At 36.7% G+C, this 26,906-nt stretch overlaps 1 protein-coding gene across 1 annotated transcript; it reads left to right on the forward strand.

The window, feature by feature from the left end:
- The first annotated feature begins 4,360 nt into the window (after positions 1–4,360).
- LOC122211036 (solute carrier family 7 member 13-like) lies at positions 4,361–17,917 on the forward strand. The gene is made up of 4 exons (XM_042924122.1): positions 4,361–5,027; positions 9,583–9,714; positions 14,204–14,565; positions 17,642–17,917. The coding sequence occupies exons 1-4, from the start codon at positions 4,361–4,363 to the stop codon at positions 17,915–17,917; spliced, it is 1,437 nt and encodes a 478-aa protein (XP_042780056.1).
- Positions 17,918–26,906: the final 8,989 nt, after the last annotated feature.

Below are 26,906 nucleotides of genomic sequence, written 5' to 3' on the forward strand. Positions count from 1 at the left end.
ATAATTATTAAGCAATAAAGCTGAGTTTAAGATCAGTTATTAATTATACACCAACAAAGAATAGTAAGAAAATGTTCAAATTTACAAGTGAATGTTTAGAATTCACAAGTGAATGTTTAGAATTCACAAGTGAAAATAAATATGATGTACTTAAGCTTCAATTTAACCAACAAAAGAAAAGACATTAGAAGATTTACTTGTAGACTATTCTCTTTTCCTATAGAGAATGGATCAGGAAAAGACAGGGGCTAAAGTATGAAGATATGAGTTTTTCTGCTGTTACCTAAAAGAAAAATGACAGTGGCTTAGACCAAGATACTTGTAGTAGAATCAGACATATGATCAGAAACAGATATGATTTGAAAATAGAATCAAGAAGACTTGGTGAGGGATTGGATATAGAGAGTAAAGTATCAAAGATATTGGGACATAGTTTTAATCAATTGAGCATGAGAATGAAATTTACTGAGGTTTGAGATGAAGAGACTTCTGCTTCCAACTGAGTGGACTAGCTTGGATCAAAACAACCCTGCCACCAAAAACAACAAAAAGCTGTATACAATATAAAAATGTCTATTTGAAAGAATTAGAAATGAATCAAAGCATCAAGGGTTTAAGGAGTCAGAGTCCTGGAGACAAAGGAAACCTAGAGAGGAGACCTTGCCATTTAGCACCACTTTTCCCTGAGAAGCACTTGACAACAAATAATTGGTGAACCAGAAGATGCATCAAAATAAAATACCTAGATAGGAACAGGGAAAGAGACATAAAAGATGGAAAATACAGAAAATAGAATAAACGTGGATAATATGGGCAAAGACTAATATACTTTTAAAATATAATTTTACATCCATCAAATCAGCAAAAACTTTAAGTCTGGCAATACTGTGTTGGCAAAGGAGTAAAATTTGAAACCATCCAATGAAACAGCAGTTTCGTGTCACCAGCAATTCCCCTCCTTATAAATATCCTAGAGAAACTCAAACTTGTATCTAAGAAGATATTGTAAAAGGTGTTCATTGCTGCACTGGATTTAATAGTGAAAAAATGCTCACCAAAAGGCAAATAGATGTATCTGTACAATAGAAAAGTATAAAGGCAACTCCATTCTTCCAGTTGCCAGGCCCACACACCTTGATAGGTTGTATTTCTGTCTATCTCTCACAAACCACATCTAACCCATCAGCAGTTGTGTGGGGTCTACTTTCAACATATATGACATATTCAATCACTTCAAACCTCCAATGCCAATATTCTTGTCCCTAAGCTTAAATACTTGCTAGTCTTATATACTTGGACTGGTTCGTATCCAGCTCTCTTATGCTTGAAACTCTAGTTAGAAAATTGCAAGTTATACAAGAAATAATCCAGTCAGCTACAGCATGCTTAAGAACATCCTTCAATCAGGAATCAGTAAACAGAAACGTCAGCAAGACACTCATTTACCTCCAACTGCACTAAGTTCAGTTAAAGTTAACACTTTTCTCAAGTGTCCCTGTACTTAGGAAACTATCATCTATTAATTGTTTACCCTTTCATTCCACACAAACACCACCATTGCCACCACCACTATCATCAGTCATCAGGAATCACCATCTGACATATTATGCACACGTGCTTCTTTTGTGTTTACTTCTTTTTCCCCTAAGGTACAAAAGTATTTCTGTCTGTCCTTTCTAGAATACAATAGGTCTTGGCCTGCTATGAGCTTTGCACATAGTAAGTGCTCAATAAATTTTTGTAGACTAAAATAAACAATATACCAAAACAAAAACAAATCGTAAATTAATGTCTCTGTACTTTATCTTGCTACAAATAATGGATGAATGAATGTGAGTTAATGAAAAAACATATGTCAGATGTACTAACACATATATAGTAGCACAAGCTACACATGTGACTCAGAGACAGTAGTGGCCTAAATAAATACATTTATTCAGGAAATACTGTATTTCCCTTAAAAGTGAGAAGTCATTTGTCGTGTAGCTTTCAATTTTTGCTGTTGATGTTGTTGTTGATGTTACCTTTGGTGTTTAGAAGTTTGATTATGATTTTCTTGGGAAATTTACATATTTATATATTTTGACAAAGTTGGGAAAGTTTCACCAGTTATTTCTTTGGATACTTTTCAGGCTTACCCTCTTTCTCCTCTTCTCTGGAACTCCAATGGCACAGATATTAGCTCTTGTGTTATATTCCCACAAAAATCACCGAGATAATATTCTTTTGTTTTGTTTTGTTTTAGTTCATTTTCTATTGTCAAATTGGGGGTTTCTACTGTTCTATTTTCATGTTCACTGATTCTTTCCCTATATTCTTCATTCTGCAGTTGAACACACCGAGTTTTTAATTTGTTTTATTTTTCGGTTCTAAAATTCCCACTTGGTTTCTCTTTATATATTCTATTTCTCTCCTGGCTCCTTCTACTTTTTCATTTCTTACATGCATGTTTGCACAAGCTGATTGCAGAATTTTTATGATGGCTACTTTAAAATCCTTGGCAGATAATTCAAAAACCTGCGTCATCTCAATATTGGTGTCTGTTGATTGTCTCTCCTCACTCAGGTTGAGATTGCCCAGGTTCTTGATATAACAAATGATTTTCTATTGTATCCTGGACATTTTGGATATTGCATTATTAAATTTGAGATCTTATCCAGGACTGGAAGCTCCTAAATATATTTATTAATAGGCTGGTTTGTGTCTATCCACAGGGACAATATTGATATCTAATTATAATAAAAGAGTGAGTGTTTCCACAAAATAATTTTATTTCATACAACTTAATTACTGCTAAGATGACCAAAATGATCTCTGCCTCCTGGTATTAATGCCTTAAAGTCATCCCCTCCCCTTGAGTATGGGCAGGACTTATGAATTCTCCTTTCCAATGAATGGAATACAGCAAACATGAGGAGATGTCACTTCCAAGGCTTTTGTCTTGTTAACACTCTCTCTCCCTGATGGAACAAGCAAGATGCCACACTACGATCTGCCCTATGAGGAGGCCCTCATAGGAAGAATGATGGCAGGTCTTCAGCCAATAGTTCAAGAGAGATTGAGGTCCTTAGTCCAGAAACCTGCAATAAACTGAAGCACAGCTGTATGAGTGACCTTGGAAGTGGATCGTTCCCCAGAGGAGCCTTGAGATGACTACAGTTCCAGTCAACAGATGATTGAAGCCTTATGAGACACTTAGAGCCAAAGGACCCAGCTACCAGCATCCAAATTCCTGACCCACAGGAACTGTGTGAGAATGTTTTTCAGGTCACTAACTTTTGGGGCAATTTGTTAGGCATCAGTACACACAAGTGAAATTATTAAGCCATGATAGGTCAGTACTCTAATAGATGTTTCACAGAGGTTATTTATTCAGCTCCATGGAAATGACTCTATGATAAAATGAAAATATTTTTTAGGGTTATTTATTTATTTTGAGAGAGAAAGAGAGAAAGCAGGGGAGGGGCAGAAAGTGAGAGGGAGAGGAAGAATCCCAAACAGGTTCCATGCTGTCAGCACAGAGCCCAATGCAGGGTTCGATCTCACAAATCATGAGATCATTACCTGAGCTGAAATCAAGAACCGCCAGGTGCCCCAAAATGAAATTATTATCCTCATTTTACAGATGAGGAAATAGGGATTCAAAGAAATAAAACAGCTTACTAAAAATCATGCAGCTACTAAATGTCAGATGTGGGATTCAATCCTGAGCCTACTTAAAGTTTACATTTTTTACATGAAGCTACAATTCCTCTGTTTGGAATACACTTTCAAAAGTATTAGCTCAGAGTTATATAATATCAACTTTTATACTTCCAAAGGAAAATTCTCTGGCCAAACTTAAATCTTTCTTTCGTAATTAGCTGTGACTAACTTGTTCAGCGACATATGTGTTTTCTTAAAGACCGATTTATTGAGATATAATTCATGTACCATATAACTCATCCCTTTAAATTGTACACTTGGGTGGGGCTATTTGGCATATTACATTAATAACTTTTTAAACCTTGTGATAAAATATGTATAACATAAAATTTGCCATTTGGACCATTCTTAAGAGTACAATTCAGTGGCATTAATTATAGTCACAGTGTTGTGCAACTATCACCAGGTATGTTTGAATTTTTAAATAATTAACATGTGAAACATTTTAACTCTGGCACTCTTTAAAAGAGTTTACAGAATCTTAGAACGATTCACAAGTTAATTATTTTTAAAACAAAGTTAAGTGCAATAAAATGCTTATGTAAATCAACAAAGCATGCTGCAGAAGAATCATGCAGAAATGTATAAAAGTTAGCAATCCACATGACATTTTTATATTACTTTTCAGGATAAAAAAAAAGAAAAAAGAAAAAATATGCAACTCCTGAGGTCAATAGGATTTTTCCATGGAAATATTTTATTATTTTGTGTCACAACAGGTGCAGGAATCTTTGTGTCTCCTAAAGGGGTATTAAAATACTCTTCACTGAACATAGCTGTCTCCCTGAGTATTTGGGCTGCTTGTGCTGTTCTGACTATCATCAGCGCTCTCAGTCTTGCAGAGCTGGGGACAACCTTCCCTAGAAGTGGAGCGCCTTACTATTTCCTCAAAAGATCTCTTGGATCCTCTGTTGCTTTCCTCAGTCTTTGGATCAAATTTTTTATGTATCCCTTAGGAATAGCTACGCAAAGCTTGATAATATCTACCTATATAATTCAGCCTTTCTATACCAGGTGTCCAGCTCCAGAGCTACCAAAGAAATGTCTAGCTTTGGCTATTTTGTGGTCACTGGGACTTCTAAATACTCGAGGGGTGCTAACAGTGGCTTGGTTTCAAACTATCAGTGTTTTGATGAAAATCACTATCCTCTGCTTCATTTCCCTTACTGGGATTGTACTGTTAGGGATTGGGAAAAAGGAGAACGTGGCCAAGTTTGAGAATTCTTTCGACGCTGAACTTCCTGGTGCCTCACAGATTGCAGAAGCCTTACTCCAAGGATTGTTTGCATATTCTGGTACATCAATCCTGATCAACATAGCAGGTAAATCCATCTCTGAAATACTTTTGTAGCAGGCTTAAAGTTTTGTCTACAGTTCTATAGAGAAAGATATAGCCGATTTGTTTGGTTTTTGGAATTCAATTTGATCTTCTTTGGACTAGTTGGTTATATCACAGTTTAGTCATCACCAAACCTCAGTATATTACCATTTATATGGAAAATATGGAATTTAGTATTCTTCAGGTCATGTCCCTTATTCAAAATGTGGGAATTTATAATATAAAGTTTTCAAAAGGAAATTAAGATCACTCTCATACATTACTACATTTTATTCTAGCATTTTTTTCAAGACATTTTGAGTTAAATATCAGTGATGTAAGAAATACATTAATATAATCTATTTGTAAAAAATAAGACTATCACAGATTTATATATATATATATATATATATATACACACACACACACACCCTACCAGCAATGATAAAATGCCACATCCTAATTTTGATTCCATGATATGTCTCAGGGATCTTTCTATATCAGTTCTTAGTGACCTAACACATTTTTTTAACTGCTGCATAACATTCTTTAGGATGGCTTTACCACACCTTCACATTAGTATGTGTTTAAAGTTCTTACAATTTTTCACAATTACAAGGAGTGTTGTAATGCCTATGTTTCCCTATGCACATGTACTATACGGCCATGTTGCCCCCTGCAATGTTATGGTACCAAGAGAATGTGGTAGTAGATGCATAGCACCCTAGAGTAAACAAAAGAATTAAATAGAAAACAATTCATGATATTTCATTTGCCTTATAAAATTATAAGAATATAAAATATTAAGAAATATAGTAAATAGCGAAGTTGTATAAAACTTCCAAGCAAAGTTTCTATAAGAAACTTGAACTTGGGGTGCCTGGGTGGCTCAGTCTATTAAGTGTCCAGTCATGATCTCGCCGTTCCTGAGTTCGAGCCCTGCAACAGGCTCTGTGCTGACAGCTCAGAGTGTGGAGCCTGTTTCAGATTCTGTGTCTCCCTCTCTCTCTGCCCCTCCCCCGCTTGTGCTCAGTCTCTCTCTCTCTCTCTCTCTCTCTCTCTCTCTCTCTCTCTGTCAAAAATAAATAAACATTAAAATTTTTTTAAAAATTTAAAAACCTTGAGCTTGTTCCCCTACATGTCACACTACTAGTATAGATTTTATGCTTAAAATGTCTGTAACATTTTATCAAAACTTTTCATTATGATTTCTTAGAAGCCCTGATTCTCAAATTATTGAAATCTGTGATATTCCTTGATTATTAAGATATTTGTTCTCTCATGTAGATTATTAAAAATTAAGATAATTTTTAAGGATTTTATCATTTTTCTTTTTTAATAATTGACAAAGGTAATGTTTTCATTTCTGGCAGTGAAATTAGTGAATTTTTAAACCAATATCAAGGTTTTCCAAATAATGATAAGGCTTTAATTTATCTAGCACAAATGAATTGTTATAGCAATCATCTTGCAGCTAGCTTGGACATTAAAAAAGCACATGAAATACTGGACATATGTGAAGGCCGAGTTTCATGGGTCACCGACTGGATCTGCATCCTTCAGGGGCCACTGAGTCACCTCACTTCCCCAGTCGTGTTGGGTTATGAGCCACGGTCCTTGGACAACTGAATCCAACTTCCTCCAGCAGTTTCTAAAAAGCCCTTTCCTACAGTGGGCAGTTATGTGTTCTGCAAAAGTAAATACCCAGATATTAGTATCTCTCTAAGGTAGAGCATCTCACTAGAGCAAGCGGGAAGGTTCTTGATAGTAATCATCACCTGAAGATACAGCATAATGCAGCTATAAACCCAATTTGGGATCTTTTTGGACTGCTCATCTCAACCTCCTACTCCCTGACTTGATTTGTTATCAAAACAAACTAAGCCTTGAATTAAGGATGAGCATCCCACACCTAGCACTGGTAATGAAATGTGAATGACTTCAGATCAACATGGTGTTTGAAAGGTCTACTGAAATTTTCTGGCTCTGCAGACTATTAAAGCAAAAGGCCCAATAAAACAAGTGTAATAATTCCATCAGATCTTGTGGCCAGTTGCATGGGACTGGCTACCATTACCCACTTTGTTAACTTTATTTGTAAGTCTACAACACCAAATTTATACATCTGGCTTCTTGTATACCAAAACAGGTTAATCCTTGTGGTGAGAAAGGAACCCGTGTGCATTGTTGGTGGGAATGCAAACTGGTACAGCCACCGTGGAAAACAGTATGGAAGTTCCTCAAAAAATTAAAAATAGAACTACCCTATGATCCAGTAATTTCACTACTGGGTATTTATCCAAAGAATACAAAAACACTAATTCAAAAAGATACATGCATCCCTATGTTTCTTGCAGCATTATTTACAATAGCCAAATTATGGAAGCAGTTCAAGTGTCCATCAATAGATGAATAGATAAAGAATATGTGGTATATATACACAATGGAATATTACTCAGCCTTAAAAAGAATGAAATCTTGCTGTTTGCAACAACATGAGTGGATCTAGGGAGTATAATGCTAAACTAAACAAGACAGAGAAACAAATACCACATGATTTCACTCAAATGTGGACTTTAAGAAACAAAACACATGAACAAATAAAAAAAGAGACAAATCAAAAAAACAGACTCTTAACTATAGAGAACAAACTGATGGTTACCAAAGTGGAAGTGGGGGGCAGGAGGGGTGAAATAGGTGAAGGGGATTAAGAATACATTTATCTTGATGAGCATTAAGTAATGTATAGAATTGTTGAATCTGTACACCCAAAACTAATATAACACTGTATTTTAACTATACTGGAATTAAAATTTTAAAATAAAAATAATTAAATTAATTTTTAAAATAAATAAATAAATAAGGATATTTAAAATTAAAAAAAAGAGAGGCATAACCCTGGCTAAAAATAACTATTTCTCTTGAGTTTGGTCCTCAGATTTTCTGATCTGTCATATTCCTGGCCAAGTATAAACAGAATAGACAGCTTATGTCCAGATTCGTATGCTAGGGCTTCCTAAAGGGACACCACTGAACCCCAAGCACCACCATACATCCTTTATATTTACGTCTGAAATAAGAAATTATATTGGCTCTCAAAACTATTAGTGCATCCATCTCAGTAACAGGTCTGACAAAATTAAAATGAGTCTCTAGTGACATAGACAACTGTCAGGAATTGAGTTCTATCCACATAACAGCAAAAGAACAAAAGTCCTCTGCTTCCATAACATGACTTGTGTGACTCTTGCAAGGGAGCATCAGGGAAGATGACATGGCATGCTGTGTAGAAAATCAGGATCACTTGACACACATTCATCTTCACAGCAATTTAAAGAAACTCTCAGATTTCGTAATCTGCTCCAAATTCCCATGGCACTAAGGAAATCCAGGAGATAACTGCAGCATTGGCTGACCCTCAGAGGAAGTTGCATTAATAATGGCACCACCGGCTCGGATTTGCATCCACTCCTCGTCCAAAGATCTGAAGAGCAAGATCTAGGGTAACTTTTAAAAAGGCCAGTTCCCCAGATCCGTGAGGAAGGTTTCTGAGAACAAATGGTAACTTTTGGCCCGAGCTAGAAATGTAAATAAGAGACGGGAAAAGGCCCATTAGACAAAACTTTCCCGTCACTTTATGGAAAACCTAAACAGGAGAGTCTAAGCAGGCAGGGCACCTACCACAGGCTGCTCTTCTGTCATTGGAGATCAGAAGACATGGTCTTAGTCTGCACTGAAGACAGGAATATGGTAGAAAACACAAACTAAGAATCCACTGCTTCCCTGGACACATTTAAAACTTGGTAATACTCCCTGGTCTTAAGGATGTGACCAAAGTTGGTCATGTTAGGGACAAAAGAAATTTTCCACATTAAAACCAAGCAAGTTGTAAGAGACAGTATTCCTAAAGGAATTTTTTACTGTTCATTTGAACAGTGGTGGGAAAAGAGTAAGATGAGAAAGAAAGCATTAATTTGGTACAAGTTAAAACTTTTTTATCTTTTACTCACTCTTTCTCAAAGAAAATAAAATGTTAGTGTTAATGTAACATTTTATAGTTTCCCAAAGTGACAGTTAAAATTATTAGTCACTTTTTATGGGGCATTTGGGTGGCTCAGTCGATTAAGCATCTGACTTGGGCTCAGGTCATGATCTCAAGGTTTGTGGGTTCAAGCCCTGGGTTGGGCTCTGTGTTTGACCACTGTGAGCCTAGAGCCTGCTTCGGATTCTGTGTCTCCCTCTCTCTCTGCCCCTTCCCTGCTCATGCTCTCTGTCTCTCTGTCTCTTGAAAATCAATAAACCCGTTAAAATTTTTTAAAAAATATATTAGTCTATTTATGGGATAACTTCGGAATAATAATTTTTAACAAAATAGTACAAAATAATGAGAAATCTAAGCTTTCAGGCACAATTTGTGCAGGACCAATGTAGAATCAGTCCATGTAGATAAGGAAGCATGGATCCATGAACAATACTTTCTCCTCTTTTTATTATAAAGAACTCTTCAAAAGTCCCACAATAATACTTCCTCTTCTGATAACTTTATTTGTGTTTTTTAGGAGAGATAAAAAATCCCGGTGAGAATATTCCCAAAGCTCTGATTACCGTTCTTCCCATGGTGGCTGTTGTTTACGTATTGGTGAATATATCCTACCTGGCAGTTTTGACCCCTCAGGAAATCATCTCTGCAGGTATGAATGTGTCTAGACAGAGAGAAACCAGTCACTACTACTACCTACTCTCAATAAACATTGACTCCTGTACACTGTAGATATGTTTGATACACCCCTAAGAATATAAACATGACGTATTCATGCTTTGGTTTTTATAAGGAAAGGAAAAATAATCACCTAAATGATCTATAAAGAAGGGGCATGTGCTAAGGGAAAGATCTAAGGATAGTAGAATGTGAAAAGCAAGAATTAGAAAGAGAAAGAGAAGGAGGAGAGGGCTGCAGAGGAGAAAGGGGAAAGAGATGAAGAGAACCAGGAGCAAGCACAGCAAGAAGCAAAGAAGAGATATTTTGTTAGAATTTCTACCCTTTAGGGCACACCCAGATACATATCCTCAAAATAACTGTTTGGAATAGGCAGTGCATTCTTCATTTTGTAGGTAGGGAAACTAGCTCAGGGAAGTTAAGTAATGGACAGAGTTAAGATCCAAAACTGGGTCTCCATCATGCTCTTCTTATGATAAAAGCATGTGTCTTGTCCAGGTTACTGAAGGTAGTGGGTTGTAAACGTGGACAGCAAGTTGCAATATCTGATCTTAAAAAAAATGCTCTTCCCAATACCTCTAGGTATGGTGCTCAAAGTTACATTCCTGGTAACTGACACACTCAAAACCAGGTGGTCCAACTCCAAAACCCATGTTCTCAACCACCGCACTAAAATGCCTCAATTTACAAACAAACCAAATCAAAGCCCTGTATTGCCACCACTAGGAGGGATTATTATCAATGCAAGTAATAGTATGTATATACATTAATATATATCAGATAATAAGGTATATTAAAACAAATAATGATATAGTAGACACCATAGATGTGACTAAACAGAGTTATATCAAAAGGTTAGTAGTAAATGGTGTCATGTGAATGATAAAATTACAGTTTTTATTTCCTTTTTTATATTGTTTCATATTGTTAATATTTTCCATGATTAGCATGTTGCACTTATGATCAGAAAAATATCATTTTTCTAATGCCAAATAACATTTCCACAGAACCAACTGGTAAACTTTTATGAAAACACCAAGCCTTTTTTTTTTTTTTTTGGAAACACCAAGCCTTTAAGAAAATGCTAAATTACTTTGTTTACTTTAAAAAGGCAGAGTAGTATTTGAAATATATTTTAAAAATTCCATCAAATTTTAATTTAAAAAAAGGCAGTTACTCCTGAAAGAAGAGAAGTTATCTAGAAAGTTCACTTACTGATACAACTCACTCTTTAAATATTCTAGATAAAGTCCAAGTAATACACCAATAAAAACATAAACTACAAAAATATTGTATAGAAAGACAGGAACAGAGGTATCTGACCGTGTACAAATATAGTGCATGTGGTTTGGGAGAAGCTGTGACTAGAGCCAACATACTGGGATACTCAGGTAACTAGAATTTCCCTGCAGTGGAGGGGTTTTCAAAGCAAAGGTCACAAAGAGGAGTAGTCTGATGTGCAAAGCCTTTACAAAAATAAGTTTTGAAATGTATTTTGAAAAAAAAAACTATACAAGTTTCAAAAAGTCAAAAGGTGGTTTTATGCATCTTCTCTGACACTAGTACAAAAAATGTTATGTTGCTTCTAAAAGGAAAATATAGGTGCACCTAGGTGGCTCAGTCAGTTAAGCATCTGACTCCTGATTTTGGCTCAGGTCATGATCTCATGGTTCATGGGTTCAAGCCTCCCATCAGGTTCTGTGCTGAAAGTGGTTGGAGCCTGCTTGGGATTCTCTCACTCTCCCTCTCTCTTCCCCTCCTCTCTCTCTCTCTCAAAATAAAAAATAAATAAATAAATAAATAAACATTAAAAAATAAATAAAAGGAAAATACAATTTTTTAAATGTTACATTAAAAAATAAATGAAAAGAAAATATAAGTTTTTAAATGTTTAACTTATTTTGAGGAGAAAGAGAGTGGGAGAGGGGGTGAGAGGCAGAGAGAGAGAGAGGGATAGTGAGAGAATCCCAAGCAGACCACACTGTCAGCATAAAGCCTGATGCAGGGCTTGAACTCATTAACTGTGAGATGATGACCTGAGCCAAAATCAAGAGTCAGATGCTTAACCAACTGAGCCACCCAGATGCCCCAAGAAAATATAAATTTTTTTAAGTTATTTATTTTTTAAGAGAGAGAGCACACACGCAGAGAGTGAGGGAGAGACAGAGAATCCCAAGCAGGCTCCACACTGTCCACACAGACCCTGATACAGGGCTCCAACCCACAAACCATGAGATCATTTCCTGAGACGATGATCAACCAGCTGAGACATCCAGGTGCCCCTAAATTTTGATAAGTTCATAATAACATGTTACTATTACACCTTCCCACAATTTGGTCTCACAGGAATACAGTAGTAACACTAAAGGGGATTTTGTTTTAACTATTAAAATGAGAGACAGAACTGTAATTTGCCTTACACCCACTTCCAAACTAATCAGCAAGTCCTGTAAAACTCTACCCCATTAACAGCTCGTCAGGTATTTCCCCCTTCCGCACGCCCACTCAGTGTCTAGACCCTCATTTTCCTCATCGGGCTACAGCAACAACCTCCTCATTTGTACACTCACTTCTGATCTCCCTCCAATCCAGCCTCCACTCAGTCTCTAGAGATGATGTTATAAAACATAAATCTAATCATGTCACTCTCCTGCTTAAACACTCTCTGTTTTGTGTCCTGCTGCAACCACCCCGTCACCACCAAATACACAAATACCAACTTCTAAACTGACCACCGCAGGTTCTCCAAGATCTAAGCAAGCCTAACTTTCTGTTAGGTGTGCACGAATACCCTCACCACATATCATCCTTTCTAAAGAACTTACCATTTCCAGGTTAGACACTATTATCTCTGCCTCCCCCACAATGCCACCTTACCAGCCTGACTTAGATGCCTACCTTGTGATGGATGTCACACTAGTAAGACTGATTCTAAGTTCAATATCCTTTGAGCCCTGACAAGTTCCTCCTAAGTCTCATTCCAGTCTTAGAAGGTTTGAAATGCAATTTAAAATCATGAAATGGAGTATAGTGAATAAACTTACAATATAATTGCAATCATCTCTCTGAATTTTAGGGTTGTTAACACTATTAATAAGAAATTGTCAGAATTTTAGAACCGAAATACCTACAAAACAAAGCTCAATGTTTTCAACTTCGCAAATAAATTATTAGAGGCAAAACTGTAGGTGTCAAAGCACTTGCAGTTGAAAAAAAGAAAAGAACTAAACCACCATCAATTCATCACATTATCAATGAAAACGACCAGTACATCATAGGTAGTAAAGATAACGCAATCGTATCATATAATTTTGAGCTCTACTTTAATTATAATCAATGGCCAATAATTTTGGAGAAATTTTGCAGTATAGTTGATGCCCTCACAACATAATTCCTTATGTTTCTAGTATCAGTTATTTGCCTTAGTTAAGCATCTATATTTACCCCCATTGAAAATCTTCTATTCTTATTTTTAATCATAGTATTTGTGACTATCACTCATCTGTTGTTGCCAAACAAGCCTCCCCAAAATGTACTGATTTACATCCACCACTTATTTGGTTCACAATTCTACAAGTTGGCAATTTATATTGCATTCAGCTAGGCAGTTCTGGTTCTCTGTTGGAGTCATATGTGTGTCTGCAGTCCCTTGCAGTTTGGGTAAGCAGCTTTATTGAGGTTGGCCATGATTTCCTGTTTCTTTGGGGACTCAGCTTGTAGGTTAGCTTGAGTCCTTGGAGAAGCAAATGCCAAGAAAGAATTAAATGTGCAATGAATTTAGTAAGAGAAATGCTTGTGTTAGAGAAACCAAGAAGGAAGCCAAGTAAGGCTGGAAGAGCCATGGGATCACAATGCGAGTGTGACCCAAAGTGAAGAAGAGAAAGAGGAAAAAATAAGTAAAAACACCCTGGACTCATATGCTGTATAGGAAAGGTTTGGCACATCTGCCAGGAAGCCCTTTAGCCAAAGTTGGCCATCAGATAAATAAGTACCTCTTAGTGCCTCTACCTCACAGATATTAGCTGGGAACAACCTGTGGGAGCATGGCTTTGGTAGAAATGCCACAATGTATTTCTTTGTGCAGTAGCCAGGGCCCTAGGTCAATTATGCTCCCTGTATTTGGAAGTCTGTAAGATGCATTTCCAGGCTCCAGAATTACTATGGTTTGTCTTTCACAGACTAGGTTGAGCTTGTTCACATGGTAGCTAAGCAGGGTTCAAGAGAGCAAGCAACATGTGATACTTCTCAAGGTATAGGCTCAGAGCTGGCAAACTACTACTTCCAATGCATTCTACTGGCCAAAATAGACCACGAGGCCATATTCAAGAATTGATAAAGAAACTCCCTCTCAGAAGAAGGGGCCAAGTCAGGTTACAAAGAGTACAGATGCAAGAAGAAGTGAATAATTTTTGCCATATTTGCAATGAAGCAAAAGTGACTGACTCTTTTGAAATTTTTTTTAGATGCTGTTGCTGTCACCTGGATGGATAAAGTAATCCCTTCCATGCAATGGGTCATTTCTTTTGGGATTTCAACTTCAATAGTTAGCAACATATGTTGTACAGTGCTTTCAGCATCGAGGCTGTTCTACACAGCAAGCCAAGAAGGACAACTGCCTTTGATCTTCTCCATGCTTAATAACTACTTCAGTCCAACTGTTGCTATCACCCAGATAATCATCTTAGCTTCTTGTCTTATTATAGCCTCAGATTTAATCAATTTAATAAAATATTCAGGATTAGCAACCTGGGTTTTAAGAGGGCTATATATGATAGGTTTACTTAAACTAAGGTACCAGGACCCCAATCTACCCAGACCTTATAAGGTAAATCAAGATAAAAATGTTAATATTAACTTTCTACTCTATTTCTAGGAATATAACTTTTTTAACCTATAGGGGATGCTTCTAATCAATTAGAGTCCAATTTATGAAACATCTGATCTGGATCTCTATGTTCCAGTTTACTGATGTATATAATTGGCTGTATGAGCTATTTTTGGCTTGTTTCTTATTGAGTAAAAGGTCAAAATTGATTCTCCACAAGGAATATAGTTATCACTTTTGTTATTTTCCAGGAGCTAGACAACAATGCTTTTGGGGTAAGGGGGGGAATATTGACCCAACTCAAAATCATCTCTTCAGTGCACAACCCAACATAGGTGATACGGCATTCCATTCTTAATCATATCCTTGATAGAGTCTTCATTTTCTACAATAAGATCAATAAGATGTTAATCTAAGCCTCAGTTTGGATTATTATAAACATTGTGAACCTGAACTTAACTTGCAAGATAAAATCACTACCTCCTAGGTAATGTCAGTAGGGCCCTGTAGGCTCCTAGAGTATCTTTATCCAAAATATACAAAAGCACCCCTTCCTCTAGGCAGACATAGCTCTGTGCCCAGGCACAGCCTAGTGAAGAAAGCACAAGCTAGATATTAGCCCCACGCTGCTCCATCAGATGGGAGCACTTGTGCATACAGTGACTACTTAAGCAATCATACATATAAGAAATTAAATTAGACTCATTTGAAAAGACCATTCTGACAATAGCATAGAAAGTGAATTAGAAGAAGGCATGAGTAGAGGCACCTGAGTGGCTCAGTTGGTTAAGTGTCCAAGTCTTGATCTTGGGGTTGTGAGTTCAAGCCTCAGGTTAAAAAATTAATTAGTTAAAAAGGAGGCATGAGCATATTCAGGTCAAACAGCCTGCAGAGGTTCATTTAGTCACCCAGTTTAACTAAAGAGAATTCTAAAACTTAGAGATTAAGTAAATTACTCTGGCTAAAAGATACCGGGCTGGAATTTAAACTAAACAGTCTGATTCCAGAGCCCATATTTTTGTTATATTTATTTTAAAAAGACTGGTGAATATTTTATTCTGTAAAGGACCTACTAAGGAAATTTTTTTCTGATCTTAGCATCAAGAATACTTGGGCCTCTCCTAAATAACTGATTTGCTTATACCTTATGATGGACAGCTTTCAGAATCTATATGGAGCTTTGTGGCATGTGTTTTGTGAAACAAATTCATTCTTTATCTATGTTTATTTCCCTCTCTCTTATTTTCATTTATTTTGCCTTGGTGTAATGTAAGACATACCTTGCTATAATGTAAATCCTAAGAGGTTTCAAATAGTGTTTGTTTAAGTCTTTAATTGTGTCATAAATACAATCAAAATGGCCCGTTTAAGATATTTTCTGCATGTAGAGATTGTGTACAAAGTAAAATGAGAGTCCCATGTTTCATGCCAGTGACCATAATAACCACTTAAGTGTGCTTTTTAAAATATGAATTCCCAGACTCACTCTTGAGAATTCTAATTTAGTCGATGTCAGTTGGGCCCTAAGAGTTTATGTTTATCAATTATCTTGGGGGTTCTTATGCAGAGAAGTCCACTGACTGACCGTATTTTAAGACACACTAGTCTAGACAATCTTCACTTTCTTCCCCTCAAAATGGCTCCCTCTTTGGCCATTTCTCCTCTTGAAAAAAGTGAATGACAATATCTTGGATTTGAGTCATCTATTTATTCAACAAATAAGCAGTAACTATCTGCTATGTTTCAGGTACTCTACTAGGCAGTTCAAAAAACCCATTAGCCTCAGAGAAGTGTAAGAAATGTATACAAATCACTGTTCTAAAGTTAATTAAGAAATGTCATTTTGTTGGGGCAACCTGGCTGGCTCAGTTGGTTGAGCATATGACTCTTGATCTCAGGGTTGTAGGTTTGAGCACTATTGGATGTAAAGATTACTTAAAAATAAAATCTTAAAAAAATATTTTTTTAAAAAAGAAATGCCATTTTGTTGAGCACGTTTTACTGAAGTGCCCTGTGTACAATGCTCACAAAGACTTCAAAAGACCAGCATTAGATAAAACCTCATTTTGCAAATGGGTTGGAAAAGACCCTTTTATCCCCCAACTTAAATGGCAACGACACACATATTTCAGGAATATTTGATTAAAAAGCTCTGAACACATTTATCTATCGTGGCTGCCTGCCCACCATGTAGCTTCCTTCAGTTGAAACAGGGTGCAGGGCCCCAAGGGTCTCACTGTGCAGTGACAGCAGCCCTGGACGCTGGTGCAATGGGCCCCACAGGACTCGCAGGGAGCCTCCTTCTGGCTCCCTTCTGCAAATAGGTCTGAGGACCAGATTAATTCAGTAGCCCAAAGTTAAACAGCTAAACAGTGGCACTAAGCTCCCTGGAGAGGAATCTTCTGTATCTGTCTTAAATACCTCTGTGTCCCTAGCATGGCAAGTGGCACATAGGGATTCAGTAGATATTTCTTGAAGGAATGAACAGTTAAGGTTGCAAAGCTTGCATTTCCAACCAGGCTTTTCTGATTCCAACATTTCTGCTGTTTTTATTATGTAATAGTGCTGCTCTAGGAAAAATTGGTATACGCCTAATTAAAGAGGCATTATAACCAAATATTACAGTTATGCCAAATTCCCAAAACTAAGAATGCTTCAATGACTAATACTAGAACGGAATAGTTAATTTTTTATTTTTGACAATGATTTCTTATAATGTATCTTTTTTCCCATGCTTGAAAATAAAGCACTTATTTTAGTAATAAGTTGACAATATCTGATGAATAGAGTAGGCATTCATAACAACTATAGAATAAATATAAATAAATAAATACTGTTCCACTTTTTACACTCATTTAGTCTGCCATTGATGTACTTTCTATAATATACTACCGAGACTGTCTCTTTAAATATATTTGAAAATATATTTGCAGTTTTCTCCCTGGTGTTTTGAAACATTTGTTCCAAACAGAAAGAGAATGTTCTTACATTGTTTATAGAAATTTTGAACTTTTGAGGAAAAAGTCATCACTAATCTTAATCTTAATCCTTTTTTTTTTTTTTTTTTTACTTTCAGGTGCGTTTGCCATTTGTATTTGGATCCATAGCTATATCTTTGTTTCTAATTTTGACACCAATGATTCATTCTCCTAAAGTAGAGTATATCTATGGGTTTATCTTTATTTTCAGTGGACTTCTGGGTTACAGGCTTCATGTTCACCTTAATCAACGTTCTGTTTGTTTTGATAAAATCACTTGTTATTTACAATTATTATTTAATGTTTCACCACCTGAAGACCAAGATGAACGTATTTCAACAGGAAAAAAACATCTTGAAGAAATCTTTTTGTAAATAGGCAACCCTAAATCTGTAAGTGGTTAATGACTAAGCACATTCAATCTTTGCTTTAAAATGTATACACCCAGGGGCACCTGGGTGGCTCAGTTGGTTAAGCATCTGACTCTTGATTTTGTCTCAGATCATGATCCCATGGTTTGTGAGACTGAGCCCCATGTCATACTCTGTGCTGACAGCATGGAGTCTGTTTTTCTCCCTCTCCCTTTCTCTCTGCCCCTCCCCTGCTCATGCACATGCATGCACATGAGCTCTCTCTCTTTCTCTCTCTCAAAATAAATAAATAAACATTAAAAAAATAAAAATTATATATATATATATATATATATATATATATATACCCTCATAGATACAAAACCTCCCCCTTCATACCCAATCCCCAACTACATATATCAAATCCCCGCCCAGCTACGTATTCAAATTCTTTAAAAAAATTTTTTTTAATGTTTATTTATTCTTGACAAAGAGACAGTGGAAGCGGGGGAGGGGCAGAGAGAGAGGGAGACACAGACTCTGAAGCAGGCTCCAGGCTCTAAGCTGTCAGCACAGAGACCAATGTGGGACTTGAACCCACGAGCCCTGAGATCATGACCTGAACCGAAGTCGGATGCTCAACCGAATGAGCCACCCAAGAGCCCTCAAATTGTTTACAATTCTAATTCTTTTGCTTGTAATTGAAGCCTTAGTTCCCTAGTGCCCAACATGTTTTTCACCACTTTCCTCCAACAACCATCAAACAAACAAAATAAAAGAGTCATTGTCAGGAAGACGAGTACATGGGTAAACAGTAGATAACAGATATTTAATCAACATTCATTGAATGAATGTAAGATGCATCCACAAAAACAAAAAAAGAATATTATAAATCTGAGATTTATATTAATAAAAACTACATATTGCTTCCTACTCACTGGTCTAAACACTTCACAGTGATATCAATCAAAAGAATGTGTTTCACTTTCAAACCCTTGTGTTTACCTCTACAAAGTGTGAAGGCTAAATAATGATGCTGAAAAATATGTTCAAGTCCAGATGGTAACTACACTTATCATGGTGAGCACTGCATAATGTACAGAACTGTTGAATCACTATATTGTACACCTAAAACTAATATAATATGGTATATAGAACTACACTTCTATTAAAAAAAAATGTCTAGGTCCTAATCCTCAGAACTTCTGTATCTAACTTTATATGGAAAAAAGAGTCTTTACAGATGTGATTAAAGATCTTGAGACAAGGGACATCTAACTAGATTATCTGCATAGGCCCTAAATGCAATCACATATATCTTTCTAAAAGAGAAGTAGAGGGATAGTAGACAAGACAGAAGAGAAGGCAATGTAACCCTGGAGGTAGAGACAGGAATAATGAGGCCACAAGCCAAGGAATGACAGCAGCCACCAGATGCTAGAAGCAAGCAAACAATGGATTTTTCCCTAGAATATCTGGAGGCAGTGTGGCCCTGCCAAAACTTTGATTTCAGCCCAGTGAAACTGATTTTGGCCTCTAGCCTCCAGTATTGTGAGAGAATAAACTTCCGTTGTTGTAAACCACCAGGCTGTGGTAATTTGTTACAGCAGCTCCAGGAAACTTATATATAAGGTATTTGCCAAAAATACTCATGCAATTTCCATAATATGGAAAGGAAGGCTTTCTTCTAAACTCACATACTAAATATTTTTGCATGTGTAGTACACAGACATATGACTCCACTGAAATTGTCTACTATATAGAGAAAACTAAAAATGTAAGTTCCCAACTGAGAGAGGATATTCTTACTGCTATTCCTCCCTAAAATCATATTATCTAACCTCCAAGACAGCCTAAGTACTTCTCACCCCTTGAAATTCATGCTCTGAGGCAGTTCTCTCCCACACTGAGTCCAGGTTGCTCTTGAGCAATGAAATATGAAGGAAGCAATGGTGTGTCACCTGCAAGTCTAGGTCATAAGTGGCGTTGCTGCTGAGGCCTTCTTCTCTTGGATTGCTTGCTCTGGTCACAACCACAGGCCTTTGTTGGAAGAACAATCAAGTAGTCCCACAGAGAGGACACAGTGGAGAAAAACCAATTTGCCAGCATCAACATGATAGTCATTTCAGGAAGCTACCTTCACACTGGATCCTACAACACCAGGGAAACGTTTATATGACGGTAGCCCAGCCAAGACCTGACTGCAACTTCATGAGAGACTCCAAGTCAGAACTGTCCAACCATGTTTCTATGTTTCTTCTGAATTCCTTTTATTTTTTATTTTTTAAAAAACTTTATTGTGATAAGAACACTTAATATAAGATCTACTCTGTTAACACAATTTTAAGTATTAATACAGTATAAGTATAGGCACTTTGTTGTACAATTGATCTCTAAAATGTATTCTGAAATTTTATACCCATTAGTTAGCAATTTCCTGTTGCCCCCTACCCCAGCCCTTGGCAACCACAATTCTATTGTTTGCTTTCATGAGTTTGACTATTTTAGATAACCTCATTCATATACATGGAATCATGCAGTATTGTCCTTCTGTGACTGGCTTATTTCACTTAGCATAATGTTCTCCAGGTTCATGCATATTGTTGAATATGGCAGGGTTTCCTTCTTTTTAAAGACTCCATTCTCTGTATATATCACCTTTTTTATCCATTCATATGTCAGTGGGCATTTAGGTAGCTTCCACATTTTATATAATGAACATAAGAATACTAATGTCTCTTCCAGATCCTGATTTCAATTCTTTCCAGTAAGTCTTTAATCTATTTTTGAGTTAATTTTTGTATATGTTGTGAGATAAGGGTCCAATTTCATTATTTTACATGTGCGTATCCATCCTTCCCACCACCATTTGTTGAAGAGACCATCCTTTCCCCAATGTGTATTCTTGGCATCGTTACCAAAGATCAGTTTACCATATATGTGTGGATTTATTTCTAGGCTCTCTATTCACTGGTCTATGTGTCTGTCTTCATATGAATATCATACTGTTTTAATAACCATATCTTTGTGTAATAAACTTTGAAATCAGGAGTACAATGCCTCTAGCTTTGATCTTTTTCAATATTGTTTTGGCTATTTGAGGTCTTTTCTGGTTTCATATGAATTCTAGAATTGTTCTTTTTAACTCTGTAAAAAAATATTCTATGGGATTTTGATAGGGCTTGCAGTTGAATCTATTGGACAGTATGGATATTTAATAATATTGAGTCTTCATGAACATGAGCACGAGCATGAGATACCTCTCCATTTATTTGTGTTTTCTTTAATTTTTTTCATCAATGTTTTATAATTTTCAGTGTGCAAGTCCTTAATGTCTTTGGTTAAATCTATTCCTAAGTATTTTATTGTTTATGATGCTATTGAAATTGAGATTTTTTCCTAATTTCATTTGCAATTAGTTGATTATTAGTGTATAGTTGTATTCTGCAACTTTTCTAAACTCAATTATTAGTTCTAATAGTTTTGGGTAGAGCTTTTAAGATAATGTCATATGCAGAGAGAAGCAATTTTACTTCTTCCTTTCCAACATGGATGCTCTTTTTTTCCTTGGCTAACTGCTCTGGCTAGGACTTCCAGTAATATGTGAAAGAAGTGGTGAGACTGGACATCTTTGTCTTCTTCTTGATCTTAGTGGGAAAGCTTCTGGTTTTTAATTCTTGAGTATAATGTTACCTGTGAGCTTGTCATATATAGCTTTCGTGATGTTAAGGTAATCTCCTTGAGTCCTAGTTTTTATCATAATGTTGAATTTTATCAATTAGTTTGTTTTTGTTTGTTTGCATTTATTGAGATGATCATGCAATTTTTAGCCTTCACCCTGTTTATCTGGTGTATAGATCGCATTAATTAATTTGTGTATTGTTGTAGACTCTAAAGTTCTCTCTTGGCCAGCAAGAGAGCGGGATGGAGGATGAAAAGCAAGAGACAGCTAATGTCCAGGAAGAGACAAGAGCCCCAAATAAGGGTCCTTGCCCCGTTTTTATTAGAATCAGAAGGCTTATGAACATGGCAATGAATGTGCACAAAGAGACAATGAATCTGTGAACATTAACTTGAGGATGTGAGGGAAAGGGGATCTTGAAGATATTTGAAGTTAGGGGTTTGGGTTAATACAAAACAAAATCTGGGCACCAGGCAGTCGGGCAGAAGGTTGTTTACAGGGCACATGAGGCACCAACTCTGTTTATCTCAGCTAGCCTAGGGGATAAGACAGATAGTGGAAATAACCTCAGGGTTAACAAGGCACATTTTCTTTTGTTAATCATCTCCACTCTGGGCAACTTCACCCTGCAGCACAGTTCAGGGGTCTATAGCCCAAATTACCTGTTTACCTAACTTGGTCCTTCTCTCCTGTGAAAGCAGCTTTATGCTATCATACTAAGTTGGGAGGCGCCTCCACCCTGAATACCTAATCTCGCTTACCTCATACACCTTTGTATTGGGTGCCTTTGCACCCCGCTCCCTCTCTTGGGGTCCTAATCTTGTTTACCCAAACTCATTTGTGAGCATCCTATGGCTTTGTACTTCTTCATGCCTTGTTAACCCATTGGTATAACCCCGGGGGATTCCTAAGCTTATTCTCCACAGTGTATTTTGAATCATCTCTGCATTCCAAGAATAAATCCTGCTTGGTTGAAGTGGATGATCCTTTTAATATGCTGTTGAATTCAGTTTACTAGTATTTTGCTAAGAATATTTGTATCTATGTTCATCAGGGACATTGGCCTATAGGTTCCTTTTGTTGTAGTTTCTTGTCTGGTTTTGGTATCAGGTTAATTGTCTCACAAAATGAGTCTGCAAGTGTCCCCTCTTCTTTGACTTTTTTTGAACAATTTTAGTTGGCATTAATTCTTTAAATGTTTGGTAGAATGTGTTAGTGAAGCCATCTAGTCCTGGGCTGTTCTTTGTTGGGAGGTTTTTGATTACTGATTTTCTGATTTCAGATTTTCTATTTCCTCATGATTGTATATTTCTAGGAATTTACCCATTTCTTTTAGGTTATCTAGTTTTATTGGGTATAATTGTTCATACTAGTCTCTTATGGTTCTCGGTATTTCTGTGGCATCACTTATAGTGTCTCCTCTTTCATTTCTGATTTTATTTAAGTTTTCTCTCTTTCTTTCATAATCAAGATAAAGGGTTTTAATTTTGTTTTCAAAAACCCAGCTCTCAGTTTCATTGATTTCTTCTATTGTTTTTCTAGCTCTCTATTTCCCTCCTGGACTACAAGGTTTCTGCTGAAAAATCTGCTGATAGCCTAATGGGTACTTCCTTGTGTGAAATTTTTTTTCTCTTATTGTTTTTAAAATTATCTCTTTGTCTTTAATTTTAGACAGTTTTATTATTTGTCTTGGATAAGATCATTTTGGATTGAAATTCTGGGATACATACTACCTTTGTGAACTTGGATGCTGAAATATCTCCCCAGATTTAAGAAGTTCTCAGTCATTAGTTCTTTATATAAGTTTTATGCCCCCTTCTCCATCTCTTGTTCTTGGATTCTAATAATTCATAGATTATTTCTCTAATGGTATCCTATAGTTCACATAGGTTTTCTTTGCTCCTTTTCAGTTTTTTTTTTCTCTTTGTTCTCTTCTAAGGGGATAATTTCAAAAGAACTACCTTCTTCTTCACAGACTTTTTCTTCTGATTAATCTATTATGCTGGTAATACGCTCTATTGCATTTTTCATTTTATTCATTGTATTCTTCAGTTCCAGAATTTCTGTTTGGCTCTCTTAATGATTTCTATCTATATGTTTAACCTTTCATTTTATTCATTTATTGTTTCCCTGATTTTGTTGAACTTTTTATTATAACTCATTAAGCTTCCTTAAAACTGCTATTTTGAATTCTGTATCAGGTAAATCACAGATCTCCAATCTCCGGATTACTGGAACATGATTGTATTCCCTTGGTGGAGTCATCATTCCTTCTTTTTTCATGTTCTTTGAACCTTAAATTTCTGTCTTTGCATTTAAAATAGTCACCTCTCTCAGTCTTTATTAACTGGCTTTGGGAGAGAAATACTTTGTCAGCCCTACTAGAGGTTTTAAGGTTTTCTCAGCCCTTTTCTATGGGTACACCTGCTCCACACTCTTACTCCCTCTCATGGCAGAATTGTTAAATTTGTATGCATTTTCTTGATCTTGAAAATCCAGGCTGTGTGCTAACAGTCTCCCCTTTGCTTTCCCTAGCACAATGCTAAGTGCTCAAGCTTGTAGTTTCTCCCTGGCCCACATATTTGAGCCAGCTGTCTGCACATGCTCACTAGCTGTCTGAAAAAGTTCATTCTCTCAACTCTCAAGAGGATGGCCAGGGAGCCAAGGAATGGGATTGGGCATAAGTGAGGTACACAAAGCACTAGGGATACTTGTTAGTGAGTTGGAAGATTCCCAGTAGCTCGTGGCAGACCTCCTGATGGGGACTGTGATGTTTTTTAGCAGGATCCACATCCCTGTGATATGTTCCATTCTGGGCCCTGGTTGTGGTGCTCCCAGCCACTTACCACTCCCCATCACCCTGCCCACCACTCAGCACCTGGATATGGCAAGAGAGAGGTGGGCCTCTTTGGCAGTATCTTGAAGCTAGACATTTACTCATACTTTCACTTTCCCCTGTGGGAGAAATCACAGGTCAAGAAGGCCTGAGCTATGGGGGAGATACTGGGGGAGGGATGATGTGGGCAAAGTCAAGCTGTTTGCCTTACCTTCTTCAATGTGTCCAATATTGAAATTTTTTGCTCCAGCAGTGTGCTAGAACTTCATTACTGGACTACTGGACTTCCACAAAGGTTCTGTCATCTGTGGATGATTGCAACATTGGGTTCTTTAAGGGGAAGATGGTAGAGAAATCCTGTTCCACCATTTTCATGACAACACTCTCCTTTTGGTTAGTTACAATTCTAACATGTTGGCCACAGGTCAGAGTTTCGCTGCAGCTCCAGCTCCTCTCAGATAGCCCAGCCTTCAGTATTTCTGAGCTGCTGTATTCTCATCTAAGAGGCTCATGTTAGGATCAGGGATATAGCATGGAGACATCAGAACAAAATGTAATTCCATTGCTTCTTGAATAATTAAATTCACCCAGGACATGATAAGCATTCACCAAAAATGTTCAAATATGTTTATGATGTTTGCAAGGTCACTTTCTTTTCTATTATATGTTATAGTGAAGCCACTTTCAAAGGTTATGTAAGAAGTTACTTTTTATAAATGGTCTTGGGGCACCTGGGTGGCTCAGTTGGTTAAGCTCCAACTTCAGCTTAGGTCACAATCTCATAGTTTGTGGGTTCAAGCCCCACGTCAAGCTCTGTGCTGACTGCTCAGAGCCTGAAGCCTGCTTCAGATTCTGTGTCTCCTTCTCTCTCTGCCCCTCCCCTGCTCATGCTGTCTCTCAAAAATAAATAAATGTCGGGGCGCCTGGGTGGCGCAGTCGGTTAAGCGTCCGACTTCAGCTAGGTCACGATCTCGCGGTCCGTGAGTTCGAGCCCCGCCTCAGGCTCTGGGCTGATGGGTCGGAGCCTGGAGCCTGTTTCCGATTCTGTGTCTCCCTCTCTCTCTGCCCCTCCCCCGTTCATGCTCTGTCTCTCTCTGTCCCAAAAATAAATAAAAAACGTTGAAAAAAAAAATTAAAAAAAAAAATAATAAATAAATAAATAAATAAATGTTAAAAAATATATATATACTATGAATGGTCTAATTTTTTTTTTTTTTTACGGGAGAGCTAAAATACCTAGGGAAAATATCCCCAAATGTAGATTATTGCACTTACACTTGTGGCTAATTTACTTCACTGATTTACTTATTGGTTAACATTTCCTTCTTAGAAGTCCTGATGCCAAAGGAAATCATGTCCTCAGGCATGGCTACACAGAACCAGAGGGAAGACACTGTCCCATTCTCATAAAGAAAGTAGCTCTCTAATACACAATATGTCTCTTTGCAAACCTTAAGAGAAACATGCTGCATTGGTTCATATTTGAGTTAACTATTTATTTAAAGATAAACATTTAAAAGTTCTAAGCAATCTTTAACTTTGAGTATATACTAAAGGGTAAAGTGTAGCAGCAAAAATAGGAATAAAAAAAGAATACAATAAATTAAATTGAATAGAATTGAATAAAAAATATAAATCAAGAGGAGAGTTATATAAAACATAATAACACAAACAATACTAGAAAATATTTAATTTTAAAATCTAGTGCCTCCAGGTAATTTATATATATTGTCTTTAATTGTCAAAACAACTTTCAGAAAATAGGCATTACTAACCACCATTTTTTTTTCATGTTTATTTTGAGAGACCGGGGGGGGGGGGGGGGGGGGGGGGGAAGGGGGGCGGGGGGCATGTGTGCATGTGTGGAGGAGGGGCAGAGAGAGGAGACAGAGAATCTCAAGCAGGCTCTGCACTGTTAGCAAAGAGCCTGATGTGAGGCTCAATCTCACGAACCCTGGGATCATAACCTGAGCCAAAATCAAGAGTTGGACAATTAACCAACTGAGCCACCCAGGCGCCCCACTACCCACCATTTTAAAGGTAAAGAAACAGGATAAGAGAAAGTTCAATCACTTGAATGAGCTCACAGAGGCAGTAAGTGATAAAGTTTGTATTAAAAACCAGTTTGTCTGAATCAAAACCCTACAGTTTTTCTACATCAAATATGTGTAAAACTAGATTTGCAGACTATTTTATTTCCAAACCAAAATACATAGCATTAGGACAATTGCTTATTCACATGGATGAAATAAAATTGGATTCCTAACTCACATCACATGCCATTAAAAAAAAAAAAAAATCCAGATGCAAGGCCTAAATGTGAAAAGTATACATTTTAAATTTAGAAATACTTAAGAGAATAAGTTTAATACATTAAAATAGGGATCAGCTAATTAAACCTAAAAAAGCACAAGTCATAAAAAAGATATAGAATGTACACCTAAATTTTTAAATTTTCAAAAAAATAAGTATCATAAGCATAGTAAAAATACAAG

The sequence above is a fragment of the Panthera leo genome, chromosome F2 (genome assembly GCF_018350215.1).
Source record: "Panthera leo isolate Ple1 chromosome F2, P.leo_Ple1_pat1.1, whole genome shotgun sequence".
Classification (NCBI taxonomy): Eukaryota; Metazoa; Chordata; class Mammalia; order Carnivora; family Felidae; genus Panthera; species Panthera leo.